At 37.2% G+C, this 22,235-nt stretch overlaps 1 protein-coding gene, 1 long non-coding RNA gene and 1 other non-coding gene across 3 annotated transcripts; all 3 read left to right on the top strand.

Moving 5' to 3' along the window:
* Nucleotides 1-103: 103 nt before the first annotated feature.
* On the top strand, nt 104-511 carry LOC131657942 (extensin-like). Its single transcript, XM_058927289.1, has one exon. The coding sequence runs from the start codon at nt 104-106 to the stop codon at nt 509-511; it is 408 nt and encodes a 135-aa protein (XP_058783272.1).
* A 2,499-nt stretch (nt 512-3,010) lies between these two features.
* Nucleotides 3,011-18,234, top strand: LOC131619346 (uncharacterized). Its single transcript, XR_009288944.1, has 3 exons — nt 3,011-3,489; nt 3,592-3,739; nt 18,053-18,234. It is a non-coding gene; the product is annotated as an uncharacterized LOC131619346 (long non-coding RNA).
* LOC131645307 (small nucleolar RNA R71) lies at nt 15,400-15,506 on the top strand. Its single transcript, XR_009296937.1, has one exon. It is a non-coding gene; the product is annotated as a small nucleolar RNA R71 (small nucleolar RNA).
* Nucleotides 18,235-22,235: the final 4,001 nt, after the last annotated feature.

Here is a 22,235-nt window from a genome sequence, read left to right as displayed (position 1 = left end):
CTTATATGGATCTACGGAAGAGTAATTTTTTGTTTTTATTTTGATGTTTATTTATAAATACGCAGTATCTAAATCAAACTTTTTTTATCATAATGTAGACATAATGACCCACGGCCCGGATAGAGACATTCATGGGAGGACCGCACAGCACGCATCCGTCCGACGAGAACGGTCGCGTGTAGTATCTCAGGTCATTGATGGAGCAGTTGTTCCACCTGATTCACCTACGGCATCTCATACACCCGTCTCAACCATACCTTCTCCATCACCCGCTTCAGTCGGGCCTGCTCCTTCACCCTTCGGGCCTTCACCATCTCCTGCCCCCTATACTACTGCACCACGGAGGCCTCGGGACGATCCTGAGGGTTCCTCACAGATGCCACCACCCCGCAGACGTCGTCGTGGCACTACTTCTACTTCTACTTCTGATGCAGGATCTGATGTGCCACCTACGCATGGCCACGCGGATGAGCCGGTGTCGGAGCTATTTGGTACCCTGGGGGTCCTGTAGACGCATCCCTTTTGACAGGGTATGACGAGCATGCAGCTAGACGTATATGGGATCAGAGTCATTGCAGAGGATTTATTCCCTGAGGGTACTACTTCTAGGCGTGTGCTGGATGATATGATCAGGATGTCAGAGAGTGCATTTTTGTACCGTCGACATCGTGCCAGGACCCGTGGGACACTTGATGCTAGGGGTAGAGCCAGCAGATCCCTTCGTGGATTCGGAGGGGATGCACATGATGGTACGCAGGAGGACGTCCGACATACTCAGTATTATATTTGATGATGTATTCATATTTTATTTTTGTTTGTATTTGATGATGTACTCGACACTTTGACCGACATTATTTATATATTGTATTTTTATTGGTCTCCCTATTATTGTCTTTAAATTGTATTACTGAATCTAAAAATGTATGTCTTTAAACATGGAGTTCCATCATGAAAATGATATGAATTAAAAAAAAAAACAGATTGTTCCATAGTTGCACCTACAGAATACTCTATTTCACCACCTTCCGTAGATGCATCTACGGATGTATTATTAAAATGAAAATAAGGTGAAGTTAATTGTGTTTTCTTTTATTTTATACGCTTCCGTAGATGCATCTACAGGAGGAATCAATTTTTTTTTAAATGGAGTGCTTCCGAATGTGCATCTACGGAAACAGAGGCAAAAATAGAAATTTGAGTGGTGTATAAGAGACCCATAGGGTGGGTTGAAAAACTTTCAAAATTAAAATTCCAAAACAAACTCTCTAATTAAACTTTGTTTAGTCTCTATGATTACACGTCAATTTGAAATAATAATTGAGGAATTGTTTAATATATAATAGCGTTTACATCGCGTGTCCGCTTTTGTTAAACTGCACAAATGTATGAAATAATAAATGAGTTAAAAGGAAGTGCATTGACAGTATAAAATAGGTTTACACTGTTATCCAATAAAAAATCATAAATGTGTCATGTCATTAAAAAAAATTTAAATAAAAAAAGTTTAATTGGATACATAGGTGGTGATTGGTTGACAGTGTAAGAGTATTTTACATTGTCACAAGACCGTCTTTGAAGGTGGGCTACCGCACAGGGCCTCAAACTTTTTACAGTTAAACTGTAACTAAATAGGGTCTCATAAACCTTTGCCACTATTAAAATTGGGTTAAATAGGGCCTATAATTATTTTGTCATGGTTGAACCATGACTTACCTACACAGGTCCTCCAAAAAATTGAGACGGTCCTGCACTGTCAGTGCATCATCCCTTTTCTCATAATATATATAATTTATTAATAAAATATTGATTTTTAAAAGTGAAAATTGAAAATTATGTTTATGAAAGCGTGAGATAGAAGTTTTTTTTAAAAAATAAGTTAATCAACTTTCACTTAACCACTTTCGGTTGTCTTCTTTAATTATTTTTTTGAAATATTCACAATAAATAGAGGGTAGAATGGGAACGAAAATAGGGTACACAAAAAGATAGTCATCTAATCAAGTAACTGGGCTCGAGTGATAAACGAGCTCCTGCTAGGACGAAGGTTCGGAGAATACCGAGTTCGATTTTTGGGAGGAACACTAGTTGGAGGAACTAGTTGGAGGAACAATATTTGGCCAATGCCATAACCTCACGACACGAACTCTAGAGCTCCATTTTCCTAAGAACCAAAGCGCATAAAGCAAAAAAAAATTCCCTTTATATGTTATTATATATGTTATTATAGATATAGGTAAATTCTTAGGTATTATGATAAGTAAGTAGGTATTATAATAAATGTACTTAACTAAATTCAAAGGTAACATAATACTCACTATGTATTTATATTTATTGTATTACATGTTTCAAAAAAGATTATTTATAATGAAAGATTAAAAAAAAAATTAAGGTTACTATATATAAGATAAGATAATTGCATAAATTAAATTGATCATCTAATTTGATTGAGTTTTTTATTTAAATAATGTTGTAATTGTATTAACTAAAGATTTTAATATCTATAATCATTTTTATCTTAATTCCAAAAATGTAATAGATTCTCATAATATGAATTATAAAGTAAATAAAGGTTGACCAATAATTATTTCACTCAAGTTTTGAATTTGGATTTGTCCAAACTAATCTATCATATAAGAAGAGTCTCCCTTTTTCTCAATCCTAAGGCCTGCCACATCAACTCCTCACTCTCACAAAATTCCACATCATTTCCTCCTCATTGTGTGTTGCGGCAGTTGTAAGGGTGGAACTTTAAACCTCTCAACCTCCCATGATCTTGCAGTTACCCATTCTTTATTCTCTCTGCCCATCCACATTCCAAACTACTTACAGTAATAATGACTTCATGCCTTGCATATTTATCACTCCCTTTCATTCTTCTTCACTCATTTTCATTCTTCTTCTTCTACAGCGATTTCAATCTTCCTCTCCAATCTTCTTCTACAGCGGTTTCACAAAACCGTTTCTCTTTCATCGGGCTTTTGATTTCTTCTTCTATCTTTTTCAAGTTTGATTTTGATTTAGTTTTCAAAGTTTCAAGTTTCATGGTGTTGGCTCATGCGGAAGGGGAAAGATCCATGGCCGATGCAATTTCTGATGATGCTTATGCATCAGTGTTTGTTATTACTTTGTATGATTTGTTAAATTCTGTTTGGATAAGCCGTGACCTAATTTTGCTGTGGGTTTACGCAGGTTCGATGATGAAGCACGAGTTTGCTTGGCCATAAAAAAGAAAGGATGGCAATGAGAGAGATTTATCGGCTCTTTGTAGTATTTTGATTTTGTTTATGCTTTGAATTTCAGGTGACGGTTCGTTTCGATTTGGGTTTCTCCGATTACGCTAACGGTTCATAGGCGCACCTATTTAAAATTCGCTTCTATGTTGTATAAATCTTAGACTCCAACTATATAGATTGTTGTGCTGCAAAAGGAGATAATGAAGTGTCGGAAGATGCTGGAGTGTCTCAGGAAGCAGAATTGTTGTTCTTACGAGTATGTTTCTCTATATTAAATAGTGATAATTATGTTACTTTGATCAAGAAAATGTGTATGTTTCTCTATATTAAATAGCTGAAAAGAGATTTTGAGTGTCAGACAAAAGAGCTAGCAATAACAAAGAGGGAGTTGTGGGAGCTCAAGAAGGAGAATCATCAAAAAAGTTGTGAATGTCAACAACCTTTGAACTCCTTAAAGGAGGTTCAGAACGAGCTAATGCGCAAGTCGATACACGTCGGATCTTTAGGTAAACGTTCTCCTTTCTCAACTTAATATATAACTAATATACTTAGACTTTAGTTTTATAACTTTACACCATTAATAATGATCGCGACTTTACGTGTCTATTAATCTGATGACTGCAAGTGCACAGTCGTGTCGTGTAGTTTTAAAAGATATCGAATCCACAGGGACTATGAATCGATCTACCGTTATCTAAGGTTACTATGTAAAGCTAGGGCTACTAATATTTCGATTGTTCCTAAGGGAAAGTGATTGTGAGAAATAAAGAATATAATAAATGACAGATATCAGCAAGTATTTCGTTTAACTTAAGGTGATCCGAAGGTCCATTGGCTTTTGCATAATTTAATTAAAAATCTTTACTAATTCAATTGGTTAAAAATCCTCGTCTCAAACTTTCGCTCTGTTGATTTAGATTACTATCCTAATCCTAATGTACGCTTTCGCCATCCCATTAGATTTTAGAAAAGCTTTTTGGAAACAACGTAATTAATAAAATGCCTGTTTTATGAAGTTGTTATCTATTTAAATCTCCTAATCTCAAACTTTCGCTCTGTTGACTCGGAACATGCTAATATCCCTAACGTACGCTTTCGCCATCCCGCTCGGGTGTAAAAACAATTTTTTGAAAATAAATAAGTTCTAATTAGTTTTAATACGCTTTCGCCATCCTTAAAACTAATGTCCTATGTCTACTATCCAGTTAAAGATCTCAAACTTTCGCTCTATTGATTTTAACCTTTGACCGTCTTAAGATCTCAAACTTTCGCTCTATTGTTCTTAAGACTTACTAATTAAATTAGACATACAAACCAAAAACAGGTCATAATTAACAAAACATAATTAAGCCAATTTATTTCGGATCCCTACGGTTAACTTACTTTACATACCGATACCTTAGTAATTTAGCCAGACATATTAATACAGTTAAGCATGCATGAATTAATTTGGCTTATAATAAAAGTCATGTTAATTGGCATATAATATATCATGCAAATAAATATATAAATAAAAGCGGTAAATATTAAACCTGAATTAAATAAATTGCAATTGAATCTTCGAGTACTGAACTTCCACCACAGGTTGGCTGGATCGTTCTTCGGAATTTAAACGGACGGAAAATAAAACAAGGGAAATAAAAGGCGATAAATATAACGTAAGGCTAGATTTATAAAAGGTTCACAACAATTTCCGGTGTAGAAATCGTTGTGAGAAAATAACTGTTTGAATTAAAGGAAGGCAGAAAATATAATGCACGGTACAATTTCGGCAGCACTTCGTTAGCAGGAATCGGACAGGTTGAAGTGAAGTATATGCCTCTATTTATAGGCGGGGCTTTGCAGTTGGATTGCGTGAAAAGAGGAGCTCCAGCAGACTTGGACTCGGAGACGTGCGTCTCCGATTATTGGGGAAGCTTCGTTGAAGACTTGAGACGTGCGTCTCAAGTGGAGAGAATGTAGGGGACTGGAGACGTGCGTCTCCCTTTTGCTGACGTGGCCAATGAGACGTGGAGACGTGCGTCTCCACTTGCTTGTGTGGTTTGGGCCACGCACATTTGATCTTCAGTGGGCTGGTTCGTCTCCTTTGGGCCTTTGGGTCTTCTTTAGCATATTTGGGCCTTATTTGCACTCCCTTTTTACTTCAGCATCCATTTTTCATCTTTTAGGCATAAATAGTGGTCGTTTTAGCTCCATTTCTTCTCCTTTTCACAAATAGTCATAATAAGAGCGTAAAACCTGAAACAAAGCAAAAACTCGCGTAATATCATAATAAATCAATATAATAAACGGAAAATGCTATAAATATCTATGGATTTCAGGCTAAATATACGATATAAAATCGTGTTATCAAATTCCCCCAGACTTGAACCTTTGCTTGTCCAAAGGCAAAATAACAAGATAAAGATAAGAGGACAGCGAAATGAAATATGCTTCCACCATGTCGTTCGGTCATACTCAGCTACATAGTGTTCTTGTTTGAAGATAATGTTCCATATCCTAGCAATAAACTTATAGTAGCGACACTAGACAACTCCCAGTATGCATACCAATCTGAATCATGCCATTATAGCTCGACCTTGACTCGTCATCATGTTTTACCCTTTTCATTCACGCGCAATCACATTAAGCCCATTATCTTGACACGCGCATAGCAGAGTAGTTGGTTAGTGACTATGATCCTTCTTATGGAGTTCTGGCACAATTATGTGGTATACTCCTTAGCGCTCATTTGTAGATCGCGGGGAATCGGACAATAGTCCTTCCTACCAAGTTCAGTACCAGATGACTTCTGAACCAATCAACAATGAGTTTTTAAATTCTTTGTATTTGAGATTTGCGACCGTTAGGTTAAATGATCTTGTGAGGATCACCTTACTTAGTAGGCACATTTCTTGTTACGGTTAAACACATAATTATTTTTATGAGGATCATACACTTATATTCATCGACTCTCTGCGTAGTTTGTATCTAAGACGGTGCCGACTGCTAGAATAAACTACTAAGGGTTACTTCAAAAATTAAAGTCGATGGTTTCGGTATAAAGGGTATTCAAATCGGTTACGCATACTTGGGGGTTTTAGAGTGTTGGGACAATAAGGATATTGACTTGAATCTAAGTCAATTTCTATGCATTTGGTGTTTGAGTAGCTTCGTATTTCTCGAACGTGTGGGGTTTTGCGTTTATCGTTTAGGAGCAAAAAATTTGTTATGGCTCAAGAAAATGGAAGAAATTGAAATAACTACGGAATTATAAAGATAAGACTTGAAATTCCATAAATATTCTTTATTGAATTAGAAAAACATTACAAGGAAGGGAAATAAACTAAAAGGAAATAAAACTAAAATAAGTGATACGACTCCCCCAGACTTAAATGATGCAGTGTCCTCAATGCATGAGAACTACTCCTCAGTGTTGCGGTTGCGAGAACTGCTTGCGCCTCTTGTACGAACACGGCGACGTCTATCAGTAGGAGAGCCACTCACACGAATGTTAAGATCATGCAATTGTGTAGCAATTTCAGTGTATTGGCCTTCGTTTCTAATAGCATAGTCACGGTGCTCTTGTTGCATCTCTCGAATAAGCCTCAGTGTTTCATTTTGGTTTGTCTGCATAGCTTGAAAAAGATGGTCTTGTCGTTGAATTGCAGCATACATGGCATCAAGAGTGATAGGCGGAGGGTTGTTTTGAGGAGGTTGGTTGACATCAACTTGCCCTTGGTTGAGTTCTTCTTCATTTGCATCCACAGGTTCATTAGGTTGTTCAGGTTGGTTATCTTGAGGATTGTCTTCAATAAGCCTCCAACGCTGAACATAACGGATGTTGATTCTTTCTGGGCATGGAAGGACGACATAAGGAATCAGAACTTTGTTGACGACCAAAGTGTATCGGCCATCATGGCGGGGTGAAACCAAGTGGGAGTCACGTCAATAAGTGAGGTCGAGTGATTGAGCAGGCATCATGAGATGAGAGAGGGAGATGAGTTCATCACCAAGACCTAAGGCACAGGCCAAGGAAGTAATAATTCCGCCAAACAGAAAGGGGTTTGTAGCAGGGGCGTTGACGCAACTTTGGATGTGTTGGAGCATAAAAGGTGCGGCATTGAAACGGAGGTTGTTTAGCGCACAATAAAGGAAAAATAATTCATGCTGATTTACCTTATGGTTGTTGGATCTCGCAAAAATGGTATGCCCCAAAACACGTTAAAAATAACGTATAGCGGGGTTTTGAATGTGAGAAGCATGTAGAGCCCTCCAACCAGTAGGAACTTCGCCAGTGAGATTAAACCAGAGGTCGAAAGCATGTTGTTCCCATGAACGACCATTGAGTTCTTGAAAAATTGTGCGGAGAGCATTTGGTGCATTATTAAAATGCAAGTACGTAGCCACTACTTCTTGATCCAGAGTATATTCACGGTTGAACATCCGAAATTGGATGCTACCGGTTGAGAGTGGTTGATCAGAAGGAGTGTCGTAGTTGAAAGAGCTCAAGAACTCTAAGACGAGCGGCTCGTAAGTTGGTACGGGTTCGGTACAAAGATGGTGTAGGCTAGATTTAGTGAGTAAACGGGTGACACCATCAATGAGACCAAGAGTTTCTAGACATTCGATGTTCACAAATTTTGTGGGAACAACCGAACGTTCATAGAACGCGAGGTATTTGGTTCTTTGAGCATCGTTGTCGTCTTCTCGGAAAATAATATTGTTAAGGTTAGGGGGTGGTCTCTCTAGACGCACACTACGGATGATTGAACATGGAGGCATGGTGAGTTTGGAAAGAAAAATAGAATGGAGAGTAGAAGGGTAGAAAATGGTATGGAGGTTGTGAAGAATAAGAGTGGTGGTGGTGTGGTTTTATAGTGAGGTTTGAAAATGGTGTGGTTAATGTAGAATTAAAATGGAATTATGGTGGTGTTTGAAGTTTGAATGGAATAGAAGAATGGGAAATGATGTAGAGTTAAAGAGGTGAATGATGGAGGATGAATGAGGTTTATGGTGTTTAAATGGAAGAAATAATGGGAAGAATGAAGAAGATTGAATGATGAATTTTGAAATTCAAATTCAAAATTCAAAATGGGGAGTAAAGAGAGTCTTCTGCATGGTCAAAAGGTGCAGACTGCTGGCCTTGGGAAGGCGCGCGTCTCAGGCAGCCAGTCTGCTGGGGGACAGGCATGGAGACGTGTGTCTCCTGTCCTATGCGTGCGGTCCCACATGAATGGAGACGTGCGTCTCCTAGCTCAGGTAAGTGGGTTTCACGCGTGCAGGTGTGGACCAGTTCTGACAGTAGCATTAATACAGAATACTAGCTCAGTACAGTGTCATTGTATTATACTATAAACAGCAAAAATATGGTAAACAGGAATACATAGTAGTTAATAGTAATGCAGTATAACACAGTAGCAGTAATGAATAAAATTTTGCATTTAATATTAAACTGGTACTGAGTGTTGACAGAAATAGAATGTAAAAGTGCAGAAAGTGAAATCTAAACTTAGAAATTGAAATTACTAAAACTAGAAATAAAATCTAAAAATCTAAATGGTAACATCTAGCCACGTCTATTGTTGTGCACATTAGAGTAAATGTGTTTAAAGAATTCGTCGAATTGAGCATTGACGGTGTCGATGAAATCGAAGAAGTGCATTTGCAAAGTGTGTAGCTCGTTGTGCACATGTTGTACATCTTGTTGCAGTGCAGTGATGGCTTGCTTGTGTGTGTTCTGATTAGGCATTCTTTGGTTCACTGATGCGGTGGATGCAACGGGTTGTTGTGGCTCGAGCTCGACATCAGTCATATCAATAGTGTAATCATCAGCAGAATTTTCAGAAGGAGTCTCAGGCTCATACTCGGGTATAGGTTCATCTTCAGAAAGAGGTTCATAATCAGGAATGGGTTCATCTTCAGGATTAGGGTCATAGTATCCAGGAGGAGTGTCAGGCTCAGATTCTGATACGTGCATTTCCTCATCAAAATGTTCATAAGCTTGAGGGGTTTCAGGTGAGGGTTCTCTCTCAGGAATCTGACCATAGTAAAGCCAGTTAGCAGGGTTGTGCACACTCGTCCTTGGACTCGGTAAGGTGAACTGATCCAATACTTTGTTATCAATGAGCAAATCAAACTGATCAGGTCCAAGGTTACCGATGATACCTCGGTTAAAGCAGAAGTGAATGTCCATAGAATTGTGGGAACCAAGAGGTGTCAATCTAAGCAGAGGTATTCTCATTCCTATAGCATTAGCAATCATAGTGACAAATCCGCCGATCCTAATAGGTGCAACTTCGTCTTGCGTGATGCGCTCGAAGTTTGTTAGCATGAATGCGATGGCATTGACCGGGCGATTCTGAGAGGAGCAGAACATGATGAATAACTCTTCTCTAGAAACTTCAGTGACATTATCGGGTTTACCAAAGATGTAGTGAGCAATGATCTTATGGAAGTATCTGAAAGCGGGGTTATGGATGTTCTCAGATTGGAATTCGTTCTCTTCAGGGTTATCGTTTCCAGTGATCTTGCCCCGATATCGTTCCAACTCCCAGTACGCAAGGCTGTCTTCAGCTACTTGGATGTATGCATCTGATCCATGAGGTAGTTCTAGCATTTCAGCAAAATCTCGGATGCAAAAGTTAAATTCCATACCAAAGAGTCTAAAGAGAATGACTCCTTTTCTCAGTCCTTGTCCACAGTTAGGAAGATAGGTCAGGGAGCTCAAGAATTCCAGAGTGAGCTTTCGGTAGGTACTAAACTTGCGGAACAGGTGAGAACCAGTCCAACCAATTTGGTTTAGCAGGTGTAGAACGCTTTCTTCGATACCAAGTCTAACCATAGTCGGTTGGTGAGGGTAGCAAGTCAAATCCATTTGTCTTTCAGCCAGCTTATCAAATCTTGCTTCTTGTCCTCTACCAAGGAACACAACTTCCATATTATCGACTTCTTGCATCTTAGTTAGTAGTTAAGAAAACCTAGAAGTTGAAAATATTAAGATTAAGTTAGAACTAGGCTAGTGTTGATTTAAAAGGAAGAAAAATAAAAATAAAAATAAAAATAATATAAAAATGTAACAAATTATAATAATAAATATAATTATAAAAAAGGGAATATTTTCTCGAATTAAGATAGCAGTTATAATTATAGTAGTTATTATAAAATGTAGGAAAAATGTAAAAATGATTAAAATTAAAATAATTAAAAATAGAATAGATTATTTAAATGAAAATAAAAGATTAAAAATAAAAATAAAAATAAAATAAAAGAATAAATAAATGTGGGTTGTCTCCCACCAAGCGCTTTGTTTTATGTCGTAAGCTCGACGATTTTAAAAATAGAAAACTATTTTTTCGAATGAGCGGGCAGCTCGTCAAGTTTAAAAAGTTCGATGTTTTCATCGTGTTCGAGATGATGGTAATACTTAAGACGTTGCCCATTTATGACAAAAGGTTTGACGGTTTCTCCTTTGATTTCTATCGCTCCGCTCGGAAATATGTTAGTTATTTCCAAAGGGCCAGACCATCTAGATCGTAACTTCCCAGGAAATAATTTTAGTCTAGAATTAAACAAAAGTACTTTATCGCCTATGCTAAAAATTTTCCTAGATATACGCTTGTCGTGCCATTTTTTCGTTCTCTCTTTATAGATTTTGGCGTTTTCGTAAGCGTCTTGTCTAAGTTCTTCTAATTCGTTTATGTCTAGAAGTCGTTTCTCACCAGCGGCAGTGTAGTTTAGGTTTAAGTTCTTAATGGCCCAATAAGCTTTATGTTCTGACTCTACCGGGAGGTGGCATGATTTTCCATAAACGAGTTTGAATGGGGTAGTTCCTATTGGAGTTTTGAAAGCTGTTCTATAAGCCCATAAAGCTTCATTTAGCTTGGTTGACCAATCTTTTCTAGATATAGCAACAGTTTTCTCCAATATTTGTTTTATTTCGCGGTTAGATACTTCTACTTGTCCGCTTGTTTGTGGATGGTATGGTGTAGCTATTCGATGATTTACTCCATATTTTCGAAGGAGTTTCTCAAGTATTCTTGAAATGAAATGGGAACCACCATCGCTAATTACTAGTCTAGGCACACCGAACCTAGGAAAGATGACGTTTTTGAAGAGTTTGATAACTACTCGTGTATCGTTTGTAGGAGAAGCGATAGCTTCTATCCATTTTGAAACGTAATCGACGGCTACAAGTATATATTGATTTCCAAACGATGATGGAAACGGACCCATAAAGTCTATTCCCCAGACGTCAAATATTTCTACTTCCAGAATGCCTTTTTGAGGCATTTCATCGCGTCTCGAAATGTTTCCGGTTCGTTGGCATCTATCATAGTTTAGTACAGCAAAATAAACGTCTTTCCACATGTTGGGCCAGAAGAGTCCAGATTGAAGGATTTTGGCGCAGGTTCTAGATGTGCTATGGTGTCCTCCACACGGTGCAGAATGGCAGTGTGTTATTATACTTCCTATTTCTTCCTCGGGTACACAACGTCTAAAGATTCCATCGGGGCCTCTTTTGAACAGGAGTGGATCGTCCCAATAGTAATGTTTTAGGTCATGGAAGAATTTCTTCTTCAGTTGGTAACTTAGATCAGGAGGAAGCACACCAGCAGCTAGGTAGTTTACGAAATCTGCATACCAAGGTGTGTCAGAGCGGACTAAAGCTATTTCTGCTAATTTGTTGGTTTCAGTGTTTGGATGGTATGGTTCGAATTCATTGGCTTCTAACTGAGCGATGAGTCTTTCATAAGGGAAATCATCGTCAATTGGTACTTGTTCGGGTTTCAGATTTTCCAATCGAGAGAGGTGATCTGCTACGACATTTTCAATTCCCTTTTTATCTTTAATTTCCAAGTCGAACTCTTGTAGTAACAGGATCCATCTCAAAAGTATCGGTTTGGCGTCTTTCTTGGTTAGGAGGTACCTAATGGCGGCGTGGTCAGTGTATATGATTATTTTGGCTCCTACCAGGTAAGAACGGAACTTGTCTAATGCAAATACGACAGGTAATAATTCTTTTTCTGTCGTGGCATAATTCATTTGAGCTTCGTCTAGAGTTCTACTCGCATAATATATGACATGTAGTTTCTTATCTTTTCTTTGCCCTAGAACGGCTCCTACAGCATAATCACTTGCGTCGCACATTATTTCGAAAGGTTCATTCCAGTCGGGAGATTGCATAATTGGCGCAGAGATTAATGCTCGTTTAAGCGTATAAAATGCTTCAGTGCATTTATCGGTAAAAATGAATTCGGCGTCTTTCATTAGTAATTCAGTTAAGGGTTTGGTTATTTTAGAGAAATCCTTAATGAAACGTCGATAAAAACCAGCGTGTCCTAGAAAACTTCTTATTTCTCTAACAGTTTTGGGAGGTTGAAGGTTTTCGATAATTTCGATTTTGGCTTTATCTACTTCGATCCCTCTATCAGATACGATGTGTCCAAGTACAATTCCTTGTCGAACCATGAAATGGCACTTTTCCCAATTAAGGACTAGGTTAACGCTTACGCATCGTTTAAGTACCAATTCAAGGTTCTCTAAACATGTTTCAAAACTTCCTCCACAGACAGAGAAGTCGTCCATAAAGACCTCCATTATTCCATCTAGGAAGTCGGCAAATATTGCCATCATGCATCTTTGGAAGGTCGCGGGTGCATTGCAAAGCCCAAAAGGCATTCGTCTATAAGCGAATGTACCATAAGGACAGGTAAACGTGGTCTTCTCTTGGTCGTCAGGGTGGATAGGAATTTGGAAAAATCCGGAGTATCCATCCAGATAACAGAAATGTGAGTGTTTAGCTAGGCGTTCGAGCATTTGATCTATGAAAGGTAAAGGGAAATGGTCTTTTCGGGTAGCTTTGTTTAGCTTCCTATAGTCAATGCACATTCTCCATCCAGTTTGGGTACGTTGTGCTACAGATTCGCCTTTTGCGTTAGTGATTACAGTAACTCCTCCTTTCTTTGGTACGACATGAACAGGACTAACCCATTTACTATCGGATATAGGATATATTATTCCGGCTTCTAGCAGTTTTTGGATTTCCTTTTTAACCACATCGCTCATAATAGGATTTATTCGCCTCTGATGTTCTCTAGAGGTTTTACAATCGTCTTCAAGCATAATGCGGTGCATACAGAGGGAAGGACTTATTCCTTTCAAATCTGATATGTTATATCCTAAAGCGGTTGGGTATTTTCTCAGGACAGTAAGTAATTTTACAGTCTCGGTTTGTCCTAAGTCAGCGTTAACTATAACTGGTCGGTTACGTTCTTCGTCTAGGAATTCGTATCTAAGATCGGTAGGCAGTGTTTTCAGTTCTATAGCAGGTTTCTTCGGTCCAGGTATAGGATCAGGAGTTAAGGCTAAACATTCACTCAGATGGTCATCTTGATATTCCCCACGCCAGTTGTCATCTTCAAAGATTGGCGGTATAGGAATTTTTAGGGTCTCGGTTTCCTTATTTGGTTCGGATTTTATTTCATTAACACACTCGTCGATTATGTCGGCAGAGCAGCATGTGTCAATTATAGAGGGTGCTTTTAGGAATTGTGAAAGTATAAATTCTATTTTCTCTTCTCCTACTTCGAAAGTAAGCTTCCCTCGCTTGACATCTATGATTGCACCAGCGGTTGCTAAGAATGGTCTTCCTAATATGATCGGGATGTTAGAATCTTCTTGGATATCCATAATGATGAAGTCAGTTGGGATGTAGAATTGACCTACACGAACAGGGATATTTTCTAACATTCCTACAGGGTATTTGACTGAACGGTCAGCTAATTGAAGAGACATTCTCGTTGCTTTAAGCTCACCCAGATTTAGTTTCTTACAGGTTGAAAGAGGCATCAAACTAACACTGGCTCCTAAATCGCACAGGGCTTTCTCTATGATGGTTTTTCCTATTACGCAGGGTATAGAGAAACTACCAGGATCTTTCAGTTTTGGAGGCATGTTATTCTGGATGATAGCGCTACATTCGGCGGTAAGCGTTATTGTTTCGTTATCCTCGAGTTTCTTTTTGTTTGATAGGATTTCTTTTAGGAATTTAGCGTACGAAGGCATTTCAGTTATGGCTTCTGTGAACGGTATGGTTATGTTTAATTGTTTCAGAAGTTCTACAAATCTTTTAAATTGCGCTTCGGTTTTTGATTTAGCTAATCTCTGAGGGTAAGGAATTAGTGGCTTATAAGGTGGTGGTGGAACGTAAGGTTTCTCTTTTGCAGGTTCCACTTCGTTGTTTCTCTCATTGGTCTTAGCAGTTTGATCATCGGTTGATGTCTTTTGGGTTTCCTTTGGCTCTTGTTGGGACATGGGTGCGTTTTGAGTTCTAGGATCAATAGGTCCATCGTAGTTCGTTCCACTTCGTAGTGTTATCGCGTTCGCATGTCCTTTAGGATTAGGTTGTGGTTGAGCAGGAAACGTGCCAGCAAGGGCAGCAGTAGGTGCTTGTTGTTGAGCTACTTGTGAAATTTGCGTTTCTAACATTTTATTATGCGTAGCTAAGGCATCTACTTTGTTCGATAGTTGTTTTAGTTGCTCGCTATTGTGGATGTTCTGATTCAGGAAGTCCTTATTGGTTTGTTGTTGGGAAGCTATAAAGTTCTCCATCATGATTTCTAGGTTTGACTTCCTAGGGGTGTTTTGAGCAGCTACAGGCGCTTTTTGGTAGCCAGGTGGTACAACAGGTGCTTGTCCAGGCGCGTACAGCGCGTTGTTGTTTTTATAAGAAAAGTTCGGGTGGTTTTTCCATCCAGGGTTGTACGTGTTAGAATAAGGGTTTCCTTGAGCATAGTTTACTTGATCAGATGGGAATCCAGTCAAGAGTTGACATTCGGCAACTGCGTGTCCAGTCAATCCACAAATCTCGCAGTTAGGTGTTACAGCAGCAACGGTGGCTGAAGGAGTGATGGCTAAGTTCTCGATCTTTTGAGTTAAAGCGTCTACTTTAGCGTTAACGCGGTCTATACCACTTATTTCGTACATTCCTCCTTTGGTTTGGGCTTTCTCTAGAGCGGCTCGTTCTCCACCCCATTGGTAATGGTTCTGTGCCATGTTCTCTATGAGGTTGTATGCTTCATCATGGGGTTTGTCCATAAGTGCTCCGCCATCAGCGGCATCTATAGTCATTTTAGTGTTATATAGGAGACCACCATAGAAAGTATAGATGATCAGCCATGGTTCGAGTCCATGATGAGGGCATAGTCTAAGCATGTCCTTGTAACGTTCCCAAGCTTCGAAGAGTGATTCGTTATCTTTCTGGGTAAATCCGTTGATTTGACCTCTGAGCATAGCAGTTTTGCTAGGCGGAAAGTATCTCGCTAAGAATACTCTCTTCAATTCGTCCCATGTAGTTATGGAATTAGAAGGCAGGGATTGAAGCCACGCTCTAGCTCTATCTCTCAAGGAGAAAGGAAAGAGACGTAATCGAATGGCTTCGGAACTAACGTTGTTAGCTTTGACAGTGTCGGCGTATTGCACGAACACAGATAAATGGAGGTTGGGGTCGTCTGCAGGGCTTCCAGAGAATTGATTCTGTTGAACAGCTTGGACCAACGAAGGTTTCAGTTCGAAATTGTTCGCCTCAATCGCAGGTGGTGCGATACTTGAATGCGGTTCAGCGCGCGAAGGAGCGGCATAGTCTCTAAGAGGACGAAGAGCAGCCATCTCTAATTTTGGAGTGATTTGATTGATTTGATCAGTAAAAGTCAATTCCTGATTAATCGGAATTGGTGCTACTTCGGGAAGATTGCGAGCTCGACGTTTGACGTTAATGAAACGTTCGATCTCGTTAATTCGTTGTATTAAATCTCCTCCTTGTGAACGAGTATTTGGCAGACAATCTTTCAGAAAGAAAGGAAAGAATTTCCCTAGTCTCTACGGTGTAACAGTGAGTTACGATATCGACTTAAATAGTCCCCGGCAACGGCGCCAAAAACTTGATCGCGACTTTACGTGTCTACTAATCTGATGACTGCAAGTGCTCAGTCGTGTCGTGTAGTTTTAAAAGATATCGAATCCACAGGGACTATGAATCGATCTACCGTTATCTAAGGTTACTATGTAAAGCTAGGGCTACTAATATTTCGATTGTTCCTAAGGGAAAGTGATTGTGAGAAATAAAGAATATAATAAAAGACAGATATCAGCATGTATTTCGTTTAACTTAAGGTGATCCGAAGGTCCATTGGCTTTTGCATAATTTAATTAAAAATCTTTACTAATTCAATTGGTTAAAAATCCTCGTCTCAAACTTTCGCTCTGTTGATTTAGATTACTATCCTAATCCTAATGTACGCTTTCGCCATCCCATTAGATTTTAGAAAAGCTTTTTGGAAACAACGTAATTAATAAAATGCCTGTTTTATGAAGTTGTTATCTATTTAAATCTCCTAATCTCAAACTTTCGCTCTGTTGACTCGGAACATGCTAATATCCCTAACGTACGCTTTTGCCATCCCGCTCGGGTGTAAAAACAATTTTTTGAAAATAAATAAGTTCTAATTAGTTTTAATACACTTTCTCCATCCTTAAAACTAATGTCCTATGTCTACTATCCAGTTAAAGATCTCAAACTTTCGCTCTATTGATTTTAACCTTTGACCGTCTTAAGATCTCAAACTTTCGCTCTATTGTTCTTAAGACTTACTAATTAAATTAGACATACAAACCAAAAACAGGTCATAATTAACAAAACATAATTAAGCCAATTTATTTCGGATCCCTACGGTTAACTTACTTTACATACCGATACCTTAGTAATTTAGCCAGACATATTAATACAGTTAAGCATGCATGAATTAATTTGACTTATAATAAAAGGCGTGTTAATTGGCATATAATATATCATGCAAATAAATATATAAATAAAAGCGGTAAATATTAAACCTGAATTAAATAAATTGCAATTGAATCTTCGAGTACTGAACTTCCACCACAGGTTGGCTGGATCGTTCTTCGGAATTTAAACGGACGGAAAATAAAACAAGGGAAATAAAAGGCGATAAATCTAACGTAAGGCTAGATTTATAAAAGGTTCACAACAATTTCCGGTGTAGAAATCGTTGTGAGAAAATAACTGTTTGAATTAAAGGAAGGCAGAAAATATAATGCACGGTACAATTTCGGCAGCACTTCGTTAGCAGGAAATCGGACAGGTTGAAGTGAAGTATCTGCCTCTATTTATAGGCGAGGCTTTGCAGTTGGATTGCGTGAAAAGAGGAGCTCCGGCAGACTTGGACTCGGAGACGTGCGTCTCAAGTGGAGAGAATGTAGGGGACTGGAGACGTGCGTCTCCCTTTTGCTGACGTGGCCAATGAGACGTGGAGACGTGCGTCTCCACTTGCTTGTGTGGTTTGGGCCACGCACATTTGATCTTCAGTGGGCTGGTTCGTCTCCTTTGGGCCTTTGGGTCTTCTTTAGCATATTTGGGCCTTATTTGCACTCCCTTTTTACTTCAGCACCCATTTTTCATCTTTTAGGCATAAATAGTGGTCGTTTTAGCTCCATTTCTTCTCCTTTTCACAAATAGTCATAATAAGAGCGTAAAACCTGAAACAAAGCAAAAACTCGCGTAATATCATAATAAATCAATATAATAAACGGAAAATGCTATAAATATCTATGGATTTCAGGCTAAATATACGATATAAAATCGTGTTATCAAATAATCATAAAATACTGTTTGTGTGACTTTGATTTGTGTGTGAAATTGATCTCTGTTGTGTGGTTTGATTTTCTAATGTCCGGCTGTAGAAAAAGTCCGTGTCCTTCGAATTGCTATATTATTGGATTCATTCCTTATTCACTACCCCTTTTTATTCTTTCAAAATTAGCAGATTCTGTATTAAATGGGAAGTGAAGCTTTTAGATATTAAGGGCGGGAATGCATGAATGTAACTTCGAATCTGCTCATGTTGTACATGCTGAGGTTGATTCCATGGGAGGTGTTGTGGATGGCGGAGTTGGTATAGATTTGAAAACCTCTCTGCGCTGAGCAACAATTGAGAAGGCTCAACCAGAGGTCAGTTGATGGGAAGCAGAAAACCTTTGTGTACTAGCACTTTTTTTTGTTTTAGGCATCAGTATACTCTTACGCATTAAGAATAACTCATGCTCTTTGTTAGCAGACAGGAGTACGATGTTCGTGAAATAGAAGGATCTAATGATGGTCCTGAAAATGACATCTTATGCAATTTATTTCCTAGTGATAAAGGCCTTGAGCTTCCTCACTAGGTTTGATTGCTTTCCTGTTACGGGCATGATCTTCATTTCGCTATCTGCATCTTTGATGTATTATCCTACTAATCATTTATCTTCCTTTTCTTTTGTTTAAATGATGATGCAGTAAGCTACGCTTTTTGTTCAAGATGCTATAACGTTCAATGCTCAGAGAACTTCACGTCCTAACAAATGGACTCAGCACCTGGCAGGGATTGATTACTTGCCTGAGTTGTCTCCATTGCTCCCCACTGACAACAGTGAAGTAGCAAGGAGCAAAGATGTTATATCTGGTCTCTCATTATATCGCCAACAGAATCGAGTACAGACAATTCTGCATAAAATTCGCTCAAGGAGAAAATTCGTCCAAAATACCTTTCTGTTGTCGTACTGCAGAAACATTTGTTAATCGTATGTTTTGATTGAAGCCAGCTTATATGAGTTTCATAAATTTAACAGAGAATCAGGAGGGGAACTTTACTTTACAATGCAAAGATTGCAGGTTTGTTGGGTTCTGATCACATTTTGTTGTTTTTTATTTTCATTTTATCTACAACAATTATAGTCGTCAAAACCTTCACCTGAGTTGTTTAGCCCTTGACAGCGAAACAAAATTGGATTGTAGCACTCCTAAATAAGTGATCCTTACACATTGCTCCAACAGTATTGGTGATGTATGTAGTGTCTCGAAGATGTTGCGTAAGCATGTTGTATCCTATGTATACTATAGAGTGGATAATTTGGTGGATTCACGAGCCGATGAAGTTGTTCTGGATTCTCGAGTTTGGTGTTTGTTGAATTGCTTTTTATAGAGTGGATAATTTGAATCGACTTTAAAGCCATAAAATGGATATTCTGTCAGTTTTTGTGATTATAGGCAATGAATTTATTGATATGGGTTTACTCACTTTGTTCAAAGCAACAACAATTGAAAGAATGAACAATCATGTCTTTATTGCTTATGCTTATGCTCTTGGTACTTTTGTTCTTCTTCCTGTCACTCTTTTCACCAGAAGGTTCACAATTCTTCATTTATTTCATTATTAGAAAAAAAAACATATGTATATAATTTAGTGCATGTTTTGATTGACGGTGAGTTCGATAGAATTATGGCGTGTTATTGTGATTTTGTCAGACTGACATCATTCCAAACATGCACTTGGTACTTATACTACTTCACTTGACAAAGAATTTCATGTTTTGTTTTCATGTCTTTTGCAGATCAAGAATGGTTCCTCCTCCACTGAGTTTCTCCATAATATGGAAAAGTTTGCTTCTTGGGTCAATAGGGTAATGGTAAATTGGCCTTATACTTAACTTAACAACAGTGATTGAATATTATTAAGGCCTATTGAATCTGATGATTTGTGTTCTTTTGAAATTTATGGTGCTGCTATGTAGATGCGGATCTCAAATTTTGGGGTATATTAGTATTAATTATAGTTCTCCAACACTTGCTTCAGCAATTGCTAATTTGGTACCTGCTTTCACCTTCATGCTAGCTGTCACTTTCAGATTTGATCTTTATATTGGAATTAGGTAGTTCTTATCCTTTGAAATAGCGGCACAATAGTGCTTTACAAACCGCTATTGTGAAGATGAGGTCAATACTGTAATTTTGAATTTATTTTAAAGAAAAATTTGTATCTTTCCCTTTTATTTCACTAATATAAAAGCTAAACATTCTCTCTCTTCACTCAAATCAGCAACTGTTCTCCTTCTCCCCTATTTTGTTTATGCTTTTAATTTGAAGTATGGTATCACATGTTGATAGATGTTTTGTCGTGTTGTCAGCTTCTTTTGTTTCGTGTATAGTTAATTCGATTATGAAAGTAGGGAAATAAGGTGCGTTTGGGGCTGTTACACTTGAGAAATCAAAAGTTGAGTTGTCGCAACAACAGAGTAATAAGTCTTCTCCTGAGGTTTATGTTATGGAATTTAGTTTTTTGAGAAATCGAAAGTTGCGTTGTCAATGCAGCATCTGTTATCCGTGGTACATCTATTATGCGATACAAGCAAAATAACATTCAAATTTAGAAAGTACAGAAATCCACAAACTAAATGTTGAATGACTGAATGAAGAGGAATGAAAAGGTTAATCCCAGCTAGCCTAATATTCTAAAGGTTAATCCTTAAACAGAGTATCAATATATTCTCAACCAAGTACTAACTGAATGAAAAGGAACATACTGTGATGTAATTCCCAGTTCCAAGATTATACTTCACGCAGCATATGTTAGCTTTCATGTATATGTTTATATCAGTGATTTCACTATTGGCATTGCTTTCATGCTGTTACGCTTTCATTTCTAATCTCATTTAATGTACTATTTCATATGAGTTTGGTGATTCATGGCGGTTTTTGTTTTCTGAATAATAAATGTAAAGTAATGCAAGTGTGTCATTTTTTTATGGTTCAATGATAGTTTATATCCAATGGCATTCATGATGAGTTCGGTTTTGATTAATAAGACTTCTTTTGCTTTGTACTATAGTGCTATTTTTATCTTTAATAAGCTTCCGTAGCATACAATATAGTTTCTTATATAACTCGTAAGTTTTCAATATATGAGTTATATATACAAGCAAAAGTTATATATATATTCTCACATACAGTACGTGTATTCTAATATTCAAATAACACAACCCTAAACAAAAGCATGTCCATTTCATATAGAGATATAGTAGGCTTAAAAGTACATGACAACATGGGCTTAAAAATGAAAAATGAAGTTTTATTTATTTATGATAAAATACAATTGAAATTAATATTTAATTTTGTAAGATAACCTAGAACAAAAGTTTAATTGAATTAACTTAATATTAAAAGCAAATCAAATAATTCACCACTCTTGATTAGTGATTGCCATTAAATTATTAATAAGATGATTCCAAAATATTTGTATTTTAATTTATTGACTACAGTTATGAAATCACACAATTAACTTTAAAAATATTTTAGCCATTTATTTGTCATGATCGAATGAAATTTTTTTTTGGCTTCTTTTCAACCATAAAATTTGCATGTCTACTTAAAAAACACTTTCTTAATCAAGAGCATTTAGGATTTGGATGATATGATTATAGCTTTTTTTAACTAAATAAAAAGTTATGGTTAATTTATATAACATACAAAATTATAATTTAAATAATAAATTAAATTAACAATTTCTTAAACTAACTAAATAATATTTTTACATATCATTAATTCATTTTTAAATGAGTGTACGATTATATTTGCTTAACTATATCAATCACTTTTTTTTTACTAAATCAATCACATTTGTTCAACCAAATCAATTACTACATTTTATTTAAAATTTATGATCACTTAATTATATTAATACTATCTGTTATTGGTTGTCAATGAGCTATATTTGAGCATGACAAATGTGTTTTTTTAAATATAGAGATTCAAACGTCATTTCAATACTTTAATTTTTTGTTGGCAGAATGAAGATTATGAAGATTAACAAATAAGTGTCTATTAATATTTAAAAAAACTTAAATTATCAACGGAAATATAAATTATTTATCAAAATATTGAATATTAACGGGAACATGAAGTTATTAATTAAAATATTGAATATTAACGGGAACCCGAAATTACTGATCAAAATTAAAATCACATCTACTTTTTTTAACCTATTATTTGTTTTAAATACCTTTAATATACTTATTTATATTATTATTTCTTTTTCAATTACACACATTTCCTTTATACATATTTATCAATGGAATATCCACATTTTTTAAGTGCATCCTTGTCGCTACCGCGAAAAATAACAGAGTCGTCACTAA

Source organism: Vicia villosa, linkage group LG1, assembly GCF_029867415.1.
Source record: "Vicia villosa cultivar HV-30 ecotype Madison, WI linkage group LG1, Vvil1.0, whole genome shotgun sequence".
Lineage (NCBI taxonomy): Eukaryota > Viridiplantae > Streptophyta > Magnoliopsida > Fabales > Fabaceae > Vicia > Vicia villosa.
Note: the sequence above shows the minus strand (reverse complement) of the source record. Positions and strands in the feature narration are given on the sequence as shown.